A 13,379-nucleotide genomic window follows, 5' to 3' on the forward strand; every position below is an offset into this window, starting at 1 on the left:
TTAACTACATTACTAAATTAAACTTGTCTAAAACAATAAAAATTATATATAAACTTGAACATATAAAAAAAAACAAAAGTTAGTCACCGGGCCGGATTCGGACCCGTAACACTCGTTTAGCAGTCCGCGTCTTAATCCGCTGGACCAGACGGACAGTGGCCGGCAATACGATATATAATATGCATTTACATTGTACTAATAGAATTGAAAACGAGTGGTCAATATGCTCGGTATTTCAAAAATAGCATTTCGCAGTTTTCCACAGATTTTCGAGTAACGAAATCGAGCATTCGAAATTCAAAAATCGGCCCCCCGATAAGAACTTGGTAGTAACATCCAAAGAGCATTTAATCACTGGTAACATCTGGCAATAACCCGAAATGACAATTAAGTCAATCTTGTATCCTCGATAAATCCCGGCGTTTACTCTTTGAACGCCAAGAATCAAACTTTGTAAACTGCCTTTCCACCGAAGCTGAAAGGAGACCGGCAGGAATCAAATAACATTGGTTGTAATACACATCTCTTCTACGCTCCGCTGGATTAATCCAATTCTATTGGTTGATTCTCGCACGCCGCTCATCTCCTCTCAGTGGGAGAGGCAGTCAAGCGTGCTGTCCGTGCTTTCAAGTTAGTAATATTTTGGTCTTTTCAGCAATAACAATTGCATGTCCATGACAGTTTTTAGTAAGACAAATGGCGGTCAATAAGTTAAACATAATAATGGGATATTATTAACCCTCAACCAGGCTGACAGTTCAAAAATGACAATCGAATGTCAGTCTAACTTATCGAAAATAGAACACATGTTTGAAGAGCCGCATGTGGGAAATATAAATCCCTTAGCCTGGTAATAGGTTAATTTATATAGGGGTGTCGAAGTTTAAATAAAAGATGAAAATATAAAATTCCAGCGCATTTATTCGGTAAAATAGTCAAAATTCTACAAGATTAGGCAAACATCACAACTTCATAATGGAAATGCTTAAGAAAAAAATGGTTTCAAGGCAGATAACATTAACGAATCTTAGTCCTTACAGCGGTCCTTACTAACAGTATGGTAGGTAATAATGTGAGACAGGGGGCCGTCAATCCAACAACAGTCGTTGTGACAGCGCGTCGCCTGCTCGAGCAGGGAACTGGCGGCCCAGCCACGGCGTGGCGAGCGAGTCACCTGTCCTACCTACCCCGCCCTGGCCTGCTCCGGGACGAGCTCTACCGCTGACGGCGTTATTCTATTGGTTGATAATACAATTCGATAACAGTAGGCATTTTAGGTTTTCTCGCCATAATCTGTGATCGCATACAACTTTTGTAAGTATTTTTAAAAAAATATCTAAGTGGCTTCTACAAAACTATAAAAAATGACAAGTTTTGTGCCACGAGCGCCAGCAAATTGTGGTAAGAAAAGTACAATGACCATATCAGAAAATATAAAAATTGGTGTTGTCCATAGACAATCTACGATCTAACCAATGTGACCAACACACGTCGAACGGTGAAACGTCCATGGAACCAGCCTTTAACGCTATCCGTATACGGGCTCAGGAGTATGTGCTATCGAAACTAACATCAGACTTTGCTTTTAGGTCTTATACAACCTTTTGATTAATTAGAATCTTCGATAAAACAGCAACGCACTTAACTTACCAATGTAGACCTTATCTCGTTGCAATAAAGTTTACGAGTACCGAGTTAACTGTGTTGCAAATGGTATCATTTAAAACACAAATCGACTTACTTCTTGGTCTGTCTCAGTACTTTTTGTCTCGTTACAAATGAATAATTCCCGATATTTGGTTTGGAGACATTGCAGCACATCCAATAACCGAAATCATTTTCTACGTACCATTATGAAGTAAGGTTGTGTAAAATCCAAGTCTACATGGACAGATGGTTCGTTTCGACAGCACATCGATAGCATGCCAAGTTTCTCGCGGCCGCGTCCCTCGACTACGCTAGTGGGAGGGACGAGAGCAGCAACAGTGGCACGAACTAAGAGCTGAAAGTGACTTTATTGTATAGAGAATACGGCTGCTTTTTCAACAGCTGCGCTGCGATTACATACTATCGAGTGACACTATAGTAGTCACAGTACCTACCTAGTAGCGACTGAAGTTATAATGCTATCCCTTTCACTGGGACTGGAACAAGCATAAGTGATGGCAAAATACCTTCAGTCGCAAATTGGTGTTGTGTTTAGTATAGTGTGGCCATTTTGTATGTAAACGTAGTTATCTGTGTAAAAGGAGCTTAAAGATCATATTAAGCACTTCGCTCGCGTAACTTTTGTTGCCGTCTGTATCGGCTCCGCGAAAACGCTAGCGCTAACGTTTTACGCGAGGCACGCAACGGAATTTGGATCATGTCGAATTTAATACAAATATAATCGTCCAATATGGACATTTTACGAACGCTTTTCGAAGTAGATCGAAAAGTCTCAAGAGTTAATGAGATTGACAGATGTGAATTTCAATCAGAATGATTATGGTTTAACACGTTTAAATTAATCAACATTTAAATTGTCATGATTAGCTTAGTCAATGCTTTAGTCAATGTCAATAGTCCATCGTATATCACGAAATCACGCCTTTCTCAAAAAATAAAATAATTAATTGTTTAAAACTAAATTGGCATATGTGGTTGCGTCCTCGTCCGTTGCGCGCTCGCGAGTGCGTGCGTCTTACCTTGTAAGTATCCCGTCACCGAATTAGCAAGAGCATTGGACACACAATCGTCAAGCGGACGTAATAATAAGTACTATCGAGCGCCTACCTGCGCTTCTGTCGGCGCGGGCCGACCCAGCCTCTGTCAACAGTAAGCAACTCTTTATATTAACACAATTATTATAGTTATCATAAGATCCTACTCGCTTGGCTCGTCGGCTATGGAATGTTAAGTGAAGCGTTATTGCCAAGTTAAGATTGCTTTAAGTTTGTGGACGCTATTGGTCCGCTTTAGAACTATGAATCATGCTAAAAAGTATTTAAGTTATTCCAGAAAATGTTTAATTGTTTAATTTTACTTCCATAGTTCATCAATAACAACCGTCGCAGAGTGGAGGTGATAAAAATTTAATATTGACGTGATTTCGGACGGTTTGCTTAAATTAGGTTAAATTTTGCAATAAAATAAGAAATAGTGAAGTATTAACTATGATAGCTATTGTATAGTATAATTTAAAATTACCCTCCATTTTGCATCAGTTGCTATATAGCTCGGCCACGGATTGCCTTAACATTTAAAAGTATAGGTAACGGGAAACTGTATAGAGGCGTATTGTGGTTTGGGTGTTCAGTTGTCAATAAAAGTAAAATTTCTATAGATGTGAATTTTTAGTCGCGCTAGAAGCTAAACAGTCACTGTACAACTTTGATATTTAAATTAGCATTTCTCTTTACGACCAGCTGCATCTGAACTTTGTTAAGTGTTTTTTTCTTTAATCCAGAATCGTTAGTACTTGAGATACATACAACAAAAAATACCTCGTCCTCTCTGGATGGTTTAATTTTGAACTTATTTATTTTTAATAATTAATTTTGCAAAAATGTGTTGTTTTATTGCCGATTAGTGTTCAACAATTCTGATTAAACACCAAGAAAGTTAAATCTTGCAAATCACCGTAGTTCGACTGTAAAGCTCACAGACCACATAACAGAACAGAGTAACACTCAAACCCAACCGCAACACGCCCGCCCTAGCCAGACGAAAATACACACTATGTTCAGCCAGCGAGTCGTTCGGGGCGCCGCTATCGGAACCGATGCTGCATCATCATCCCCGGCACGCCGCCCGGGAACATGGCGCCCATGGGCATCATGCCGCCCATGCCGCCCATGCCACCCATGCTGCCCATGCCGCCCATGCCGCCCATGCCGGGCAACAGCATCCCTGCGCAAAAAGAACACATTGTAAAGGGTTGCGGTGCAGGCGCGCTATAGCATAGCCCCGGGGTAGCAGAGAAAAGGAAACACATGAAATTTAAGAAAAATGCGCGTCGCCTAATGAATATTAGTCGTGTGTTACGTCATGTAGTGCTCTCGTTTGATGAAATTTGTGTTTACAGTGAGTATTCATTATTGATTAATTTTGAATAAGTCAATCAACCGCTTGGAAAGTTGACCAATCAATCTATGTAATATTGGTCACTAGAATACTGGATTTAAAATGGAATTCTGATATTACACCATCACAATAAAGACTATCATTGTCAGGTTAATCAATAATTTGCTTAGGGCTCTACGCCTAGGAGCAAAGTCTCCAAAATCAATCAAATTTTATAGAGGGAGGGGGGCACCATGGTCTGGAGTTGCTTAGGACAAAATATCTTAATCCGACACTGGTAACTAGTAAAAAACAAGTATTATATTTAATTAGGTACATCCACCATTATCTTACCACAAAACCTTGAAACAAATAAAAAATGTAGAGTATAATAGTGTAAAGTGACACGGCCTTTCTCGGCTGCCCCAGCAATATGCTTTAGCAACAGGGGACCTTGGTCCAACACACGGCCGAGCCGTTGTGACTGATAACAATCGCCTGCCGCCGGTCTAGCCGGACCACCACCGTACATCCATGTGCCGACGCCACTGTTCAAACCAAAAATACTAGTTTTAGTAAATTTTTAGGTTTTTGAAACGAAATGAGCATTAAATCGTGTTTACTGGTGTTTCACTACATACTTTGAATAAATGTCTATTTACTGTCAATGTTCGTGACCCAGAGGTCAAGTTTAATGTGAACTAAAAACGCTAAATAAGCTAAGTATTTACAATGAGATTTTTGAAAAATTTTGCGCTAAAAACAAAAATAAATGACGATTTATTTGCCCACTTTAATTTCCTTTAAAGCTATGAAAGAATAATTTTAAGTTAAGGTGGTAAGTATTATGTATTTTTAGTTTCAACGGAAGCAACCGATTACACGTCACTCGTCGCGCGTCGGACATTCGCGGTGTGCTTAGGGTTGCCACCGACATCGTTATGATTACGAGAAAAGTGTATACATATAACTTAAAACATAAATTAGTGAGCCCGTTTGTTGAGCTTTACCAATACCTGGTTCCACGGTGAGAGCTGTTCACTGGTTTATTTGAGATTAGTTCCCTCACGCCCTCATAGGTGGCAACCCTAATAGTAATATCGCAAGATGGGTCAGTTCGTTAAGATGTAAGGTAGAGCTGTAGTGTCGGGGCCCTGGGCCGGACACACGTACCGTACCGTGGTCACATGTATGCACTTAGTGTGGCGACTGATAGGTGCAGTAAGCAAAGGAACACAGGTAGGTAGGATAAATAATTCACATGAAAAATCACACTTCCAAAAATACTCGGCGATATAACTGTATCCTTCATGCATGTTCCGGTGTGATCGGTACGGAGCTCGGAGATCCAACTCAGCCAACGACTATCATCGGTTCATGCACATTGTAAAGCGACAAACTACTGTACGTAAATATAATATTAGTGTACCCACCCGTAAACCGACAAAATTCACATCTCTTATGACACTACTAGAAAATCGAGACAGTAATAAGATAGAGCTACTACAGTAAGCAAATCCATTAAGGAATGTGAAGAAAATTACCGCTCGGTTCTTTCCGTCCCTCGGTTGTGCGAATGGCACATCAAAATCACGGTTATACTCGGCAGTGGAATGTCTAGGCTAGCCGGTTAGGTGTATCTACAGGGCTCGTTGGCTACCTCACTAACAAAACGAGACCTTATATCGATGGAAAATACAAATCAAAATTAATACTAAAACATTTATTTCATAAAAACATTCAGTCCAATCCACGCTGTTACATGTTGAGCAGACTACCATAGTCAGTTATATCTAGTGCTAACCTAGAGTCGGAACAAAATGCCTTAGAATATAAATGCGATCGTAAAGGAGACTTTACATGATCTAGTGATGCTGTCAAATTGTTTGTACAAAAATACTTTCGGAATTACTTAACACTCGTATTTTGGAAGGTAAGAATACCATAGGTGTGCCTAGCACATAACGTCAAATAGTTTTATGATCTTTGTCTCTAAAAATTACAAACGGCTCAGTAGGCAGTAACATTTGGACCGATCATTACTTAAAAGTTAATTTTTGAGCTTACATTATCCTAATACTGTGCCTCAACAATAAACTTACATAGCTAAGTCTACACTGCTCTATAATATTAACAACGCAAAATCGTAGCGTTACTCAATTTAATAAAGATTGTAACAGTTATTTAAGTAAATCCTTACAAAAAAAATCTGAATAAAAAGTATAAGAGGTAATTCATAAGATAATTTGCCATATTGGTGTGTCAAGACAAGGTTACATTAACAATATGTATCAAAACATTAGAATGTGTCTTTTTGGTTTTTAATCATTAGCTAACAAAATGAGCGTTTACCGATTTTAACTGTAAGTTTTAGTAAATACCAGTTTTTGCAATGTTCAACTCTTTGAGTTTGACAAAAGTTTAGCTTATCAGAGTCCATAATATTATGCAACTTTCTGTTTCTAAACAATTTAAAAATACGTATCTCGGGATAGATATTTTCTTAGTTAAAAAAAATCATTTAGAATAAATTTTAACAGTTGTTTAATTACAACAGTTTAATTCTTAAAAAGATGCTCAAGATTGGGGTATTCTGCTAAAAATCAACAATTAAATGTTAAACATTTAAAACTTTATTAAAATGGAATGAAAATGATCGCTCAGTCAGTTCGTAGATCGGTAAACGCCCTACCGGTAGGGCCGCATGTAGTGCTGCACGTGTGGATACTGACCGGGCTGCAGCGGGCGCACCAGGTTGAACTGCGGCAGCGGCAGCACGCCCATGACGGGCGGCATGGACACGGGCACGCCCACGCGCACGGGCTGCTGCAGCACGTGCACGGGCTGCATCATGGGCCGCCGCAGCGCCTGCTGCGCCTGCGCCTGCGCCGCCGCCTGCTGCCGCGCCGCCGCCGCCACGGCCGCGTTCATGTGCGCCTGCACCTGCCGGCCGCACTGCCGACTCATCATCAACTCATCAACTGTACCGAGCACCGGCGCTGCGTCCTAAATGAACACTAACGACTCGGTGGTGGCAAAAGCATTTTACACAAGAAAATTAATTCCACAAATTTTGGAATAAGACCTTTTTCCTTCTAAAAGCCTCTGGGACTTAAAAAAAATCAATTAGTAAACCGGACATATAAAAAAAGAAGTTATATAACTTATACATGTATATCAGAGTATTTTTTAATACCTTTACAAAACATGCTTTAAACGCAGACATTCGTAAGGAAAGTCACATTCGACATTGGTTGAGAATTTCTGTTTAATTATCGAAACCATACCTAACCTAACGCATGACGCATGTTGAAGGCCTCAATATACAATTATACTTAAATTTTGATCTGCAGTTAACATATACATAATATATATGTAACATACAGTGTCACATTTTGTATGAGCGTTGTCTTCCTATACAATAAGACGCTGCAAGCAGCATTAACCAAAGTGTAGAGGATCGTCTGCGTATCTTACCATGCTTACCTCAGCCTGGCTGGTGCTGGGCGTGACCATGGCGGGCTGGTGCTGGTGCTGGTGCTGGTGCGGCGGCTCCTTGGGCTTGGGCCGGTAGCGGGGCTGGCGCGCGCGGATCTCCTCGAGCGACACGTCCTCGGGCGGGTGCACGATCTTGGAGGCGGCGCCCGTGGCCGTGACCAGCGGGCAGGCGTTGGCGGCGGGCGGCTTCACGTCGCCGTTCTCCTTCGGCTCCAGGGAGGCCGACGTGGTCGGCGGGGCGCTTATCGTCGCGTTGCTGCAATGATACATGCTCATTTATTATCGGCACATCTATTTAGCACATTTGTGCCAAGGACCGATATTTCGTCCTTGACACTAATACACGATATTTCGTTTCAGCGTGGGAAGTTAATGTTTGAAACACTCCAACAAAAAAAAAATGCTTATTGTTTGCATTAAAAAGTAAGTTAGCAGTTAAAAAGACCTGGGGCCCGTTTCTCTAAAGCTTGTAGCTTGTAATACAAGTAGAAGTCCCTTTCAAACAAAAGCTGTCAAAAAGTACAAGTTATAAGCTTTTGTGAAACTAAGCCCTAGTGCTATCAGTAGTTTTTAAAATTACATCTTTTCAAAAATTTTCGATTCGACAGCTGTCAGGTCAATATCAGAAAGTTTTGATCCCCCTAATTTCTTTGCATATATTTTTGATGCAGTGTTTCAAATTTTGTTCATATTTTTGGCTGTCTGATAGTAATAATCCCTGAATACTACCTAACAGCCCAGACAAATGGAGCAAGCGAGTCACCCAATGGTACCCAAGAGAGGGAGAGAGGGGCGAAGAGACCTCTAACGAGATGGGACGATGACATCGCGCAGGTAGCTGGCCGTACCTGGAGCAGAGTGGCAATGGATCGGCGAGAGTGGAGAAGGTTGGAGGAGGCTTTTGCCGAAGGGCAAGCCGACAAAGAATACAAGATGGGAGATATTAGAGAGATAATGTGCAAACTGTTCTTTGTTCTGTAAATAAAGGCTATTTTATTTATTTTTATTTTACTACCAAACAACCGAAAATGTCATCAAAATGTAACTGTACACTTCGTCAAAAATATTAAGCGTTCGAAACGCCTGTTATACTGACTCTATCACGTTCACGGCTGTAATGTGTGGTGAGGTGAGACAATTAATTCCAGCTAAGTAACAAAAATGTAAGTATGTGTTTACCTGTAAGCGGGGAAAGTGGGCTTGCTGGGCGTGGAGACCGCCACGCTCGCCGCGGGGAACAGCGGCCGCATGCCGGGCATCATCATTCTGCAACGTGAAATACTTCGTTTAGTCATCTTTCTAAAAATATTTAGATAGGGTTATTTCCACAATCACTGAAAAGCGGTTTGATGATATTTGATAAGGCAAAAAGTCACACGGAAGCAATATCGAGTAAGCGCAGAATAGTCACTTATAGGGCCCACAGACACGTAATTTCTTCTCATTTTTGAAGATTTAACATCAAGCAGTCTCTCTTTCCTGTTTTCTAGTTCATATTAAATTACTGCGACATAAGTTATAAGCAAAATGGCAAATAGAAAAGCAAAATTTCATTATTGCCATGGAATTTAAGTGAAGATACAGAAGTTATTTATTCTATAATAATACTAGGAATGTGACTGATTGCTATGTGCTTTAAAAGATAAATTGATTGACACCTAATTATTAGTATCTAGTTTTTTCAGCATTAAGAATTAAGGATTAGAATCAAGTTATTTTTCTAGGTAAAAGTTAATGTCATAGATATTAGATAAGAAACAATAGCAAACAACTTTTTATTAGAGATGCCACGAATATTCGGCCACTATTTGGTATTCGGCCGAATGTTGCATACTATTCATACTAAAAAGAAAAATTACACAATAAAAATAACTGCAAACCACAATATTTAATTTGGATACGTTTTCTTAGAAAGTTGTTAAATACGAAGACCCTGTTTTTGAGCGTTTGTTGGTTACAAATAATTTTATTTTTATCATGGGTTTGATTTGACAACTAACTAATTCACTAGTTCTGAGCAACTAAAGTGAAATCTTAGCAGATGTTGTGGTTTCATAATTAACGTGAAAACCAACCACCCACCCACCCAATCCCACTAACCCCCCAATACCACTATTCGGGGCATCTCTACTTTTTATTACTAGTCGCGTAATAAAACAACATGCTAGGGTTTAGATCGTCTAAATATTTTTCCTAATAAATATTGCAGTAATGATTTACCCCTCAGAACCCAGACACTTATATACTGTATCTTATAACAACTATATAAGGTCCAATACTGACCTCATGTGATGTCAATATGGCACCAGGGGGTTTAACATGCTCTTCACAAATTTAAATACTTCACTAGGGGTGATAGTTTATATTTATTTATCAAAGTAAAACTATAATTTATTTTATGTTACATACACATAAACAATTTGTTTGGGTTCCAGACTTCCAGGATTTTGACATTGAATGATATACCAATTTTTATTTGGCAGATGCTAAAATAATGCCTCCAATAATTAAATATTTTAGTTTATCAGGTGAAAACTGTGTGAAAATGTTGGTTTTCTAGTGTAACTAATAATGAAGTATATATAATTTACCATAATTTACTTAAAATACATTAATTGCTATTAAACATATTAAAAATCAATTTATTAATTAGGAAACATGATAAAATGTATTAGTGAGTTATGGGGTTCAAACAGTGCATACCTTAAAAACTTCTGGGTGTCATGTTCAAATATAGTCATGGGTCTAAAATAGAAAGAATAACTGTAATTCTACATGTCATAGTGTCGGAATGTCCCAGATGATGTAGAACAAAGTTTCTTCACTATCACTAATATCTTTTTTATAAATAAATAAATACATATTATAGGACAATTTTACACCAATTGACTCCCACATTAAACTCAATAAGGCTTGTTGTGGGTACTTAAGACAACAATATGCATAGTATATAATTACTTAAATACATAGAAAACACCCCTGAGTCAGGAACAAATTGCACTCATCACTATAAATGCCCTTACCAATGTCCAAAGCCATCAGCCGCATAGGCAGGGTTACTACTTAGTAGACCAGACAGGTTGTTGAATCAACCATTCCAGTTTCCTATCTCACATTTCTACACCTATTGCATCAAATGATGATCCCTATGACAGTTCATACTTATAAGAAGTAGCTGCTCAAGATCGCGACAAATTAAAAATTCTTCTACAAGCCCTATGTCCATAATGAGGCGTAACTGGATTACCTCATCATCAGCTGTCATGTAAAAGGTTTATAGATTTTTTTTTAAGTTTAGCATATTTATTTATTCAAAAATGTAATATGTAACTAATAAGAATATGGTAAAAGATATTTCTTAAATATTTTTTTTAAATTTATCCTAATTAAGAGACTCGAAGTGTCATAGGGACCATCATTTGGTGCGAGAGGTAGTACTTTTACTAAGAAACCTTACCTAGCCTGTGCCTGCATGAAGGGAGGCATCATCGGATTCATCTGCATGTGTCCAGGGTACATTCCTGGCATGCCAGGTCCCATTGGGGTAGGCAGGATACCCGGGGTCACTGTTGAAGGTCCCGCACCTAACTGTAAAGATATATTTTTGGTTATTACTGGACCAGATATATGTGTAAGATAACTAATTGTCAGCAAATTCTGTGTTTTATTGTTAATTAAAATAATAAATAAAACTAAGAAAATATAATTAAGATGTCAACTATTAGTGTTTTGTTATTGCAGTATAATACATTTTGTTAATGATTCAGCATTGACTATCATCATATTATAAAATTGTATTATTTGTGCTAAAAATCTAGATAGTAATCTGTGTTGTGGATAAATATTTTTGATGGATTTTTATGTTCATTTAGTTTACACACATTATAATTATGATTTGAGACTATAAAATAAAACTGTCAATGGCAAGATAAAGAAAATGCTGGGTATTATTACAAAAAGAGAACTCACTAAAGCAGGAGTAGCTTTTTTCTTTGCAGCAGGCTCATCATCTTCACTGTCTGACCCTTTGCCTCCACCTAAACACACAATTCAGGTAATAATAAAACAAATTTATAAAGACCCCGGCAAAAACTTAAAAGTGGTGTAACACCAAACTTCAAAGGTGGTTAGTTTGCCGGAAAACACTAAATTTAACTACACACCGAGAAACACCTAATAGCTACTGTGTCTTGAACATAGAATAGAACATAAAATTGAATAAAATGAAATGTACATACAGATGGATCCAAAAAACCAACTGTCCAAGCCGAAAATAAATCTTTTATACCTGATTTTTGCTTCTCATGCTCCCTTATATCTTCAGGTGGAATACCTTCCATACCATAAATTTCTATTTCTATATTTGACCTATTTGGTAACGAATTTGGTACTTTGTCTATGGCTTCCTTATGGACCTGTAAGAAAAATAAAAGGTAGGTCATGGCAATTTTAGGTATTTGTTATGTGATAATGTAATTACCCAAGGGATCATGGCGGATATTTACGTACTATTATGGGAGCAGAATTAGCGCGTATGACACGCCAAAATACCACAAGCTAATAACAAGAGTTAAAAGAGTACTGGCGCATTGGCCGTGGGCGGATGGCCGCCCGCCAACTCCGCGTAGGGCTGACGTACCTGCATGCAGTGTATAGACAAGCCCGGACCCGTATATAATTTCTTATGACAAATGTGACATTTGAAATGCTTCGCTTTCTGGTGTTGAATCAAAATCTTCTCGTCGTCAAACTCCCTGTTGCAATACCTGACTGAACGCTAAGGAAATCATGTACAAATATCGCCGCATTATTAATTGACCTATTTTGCAAGGTCGGCTTCACTATTCAATATATTGAATATTTTAAAAGGATACCAGCACCATGGTTTAGATGCCTTCTTCTTCTTCCTGCCCATTTTCACGAGTCACAAACACTTAAACACTAAATAAATTAACAAGAATTACGTATATTAATAAACTTAAGAGCTAGTTATCACAGATTAATATTTTTAAACACGCTTGCGATAAGCTATAACTACAATTTTAAAACAATATGCGACGCACTTTACAGCAACGCAAACGAAGCCATGCAAAATGGCGGATTCACATTCACCACATTGCACCACAGACAGTGAAAGACCATAGACAACATTAAGCTTTTATTTGTATCGGAAATAATATGGAACGATCAATAAAATAATATTTGTACAGCCAAAATGTAAAAAGGAAAACTTATTTCCAGCTATGATAAAAAGGTAGTTATTGAATTTAAATATAATAAATAATAAAGGCACAGAATCAATATAGTTTTACACGGTATAATAATATACTCAAGATGCATGCAGATGTAGCCATTTTAGTGGTGGGCAAGCTGTGTATGTGCTTGTTTTTAACATGTTTTTAGAGATGTGGACTTGTCGATTTAAATCAGGTTATATATCTATAATCTCTACACAGCTGAAAGGAATAGCGATTAATTGAAGCTTCGATATCTTTACAAAAAATTAACAGTATAGAAACGCTAGTGGATAATGAATAATTTATGATATAATAAAATAACTCAATTATTGCGGAAAACATATTTTAGTTGGTTTTGGCCAGTGTACCATGGATTTCCCCGTTGATTATTGTAATATCAAACTCACAAAACATACTGGTTGATAAGAATATATAAAGTTGGTTATCTGTTCATTTTAGGTAATTTAAATCGAATTTAAATAGCTTAGACTCCATCTTCATTCTGTAGGAATATTATATCTATGGTTTTTCATCATTATAAAGGTGGTTTCATAAGACTCGAGCAAACAAATCGGAAAGCACGTTGCTAATATGTTTTAG

The 13,379-nt window shown here is 38.1% G+C and overlaps 1 protein-coding gene across 6 annotated transcripts; it reads right to left on the bottom strand.

Annotated features, from left to right (window-relative positions):
- Positions 1–903: 903 nt before the first annotated feature.
- Positions 904–12,671, bottom strand: LOC133524052 (BUB3-interacting and GLEBS motif-containing protein ZNF207-like). 6 transcript variants are annotated; one of them, XM_061859839.1, is made up of 11 exons: positions 12,417–12,671; positions 12,182–12,308; positions 11,831–11,957; positions 11,512–11,579; positions 11,000–11,130; positions 10,246–10,287; positions 8,722–8,808; positions 7,522–7,798; positions 6,777–6,987; positions 3,720–3,891; positions 904–2,808 (listed from the first exon to the last, which is right to left on the bottom strand). In XM_061859839.1, exons 1-10 carry the CDS (start codon positions 12,455–12,457, stop codon positions 3,752–3,754), a joined length of 1,251 nt encoding a protein of 416 aa, XP_061715823.1. In that variant the 5' UTR covers positions 12,458–12,671; the 3' UTR covers positions 904–2,808; positions 3,720–3,751. The 6 variants fall into 6 exon arrangements, with proteins under 6 accessions (XP_061715823.1, XP_061715826.1, XP_061715825.1 ...); XM_061859842.1 differs by having other exon boundaries at positions 904–3,891; positions 6,777–6,981; positions 7,531–7,798; XM_061859841.1 differs by having other exon boundaries at positions 904–3,891; positions 7,531–7,798.
- Positions 12,672–13,379: the final 708 nt, after the last annotated feature.

The sequence above is a fragment of the Cydia pomonella genome, chromosome 13 (assembly GCF_033807575.1).
Source record: "Cydia pomonella isolate Wapato2018A chromosome 13, ilCydPomo1, whole genome shotgun sequence".
Taxonomy (NCBI): domain Eukaryota; kingdom Metazoa; phylum Arthropoda; class Insecta; order Lepidoptera; family Tortricidae; genus Cydia; species Cydia pomonella.

Excerpts from the sequence above, each read along its gene's own strand:
- LOC133524052 (XM_061859839.1), bottom strand. The coding sequence starts at position 12,457 with ATGGGCAGGAAGAAGAAGAAGGCATCTAAACCATGGTGCTG. Across the intron at positions 11,580-11,830 it reads GCATGAGAAGCAAAAATCAG|GTGGAGGCAAAGGGTCAGAC; the intron begins GTATAAAAGATT and ends TTGTGTGTTTAG. Across the intron at positions 8,809-10,245 it reads GACACCCAGAAGTTTTTAAG|AATGATGATGCCCGGCATGC; the intron begins GTATGCACTGTT and ends TTCACGTTGCAG.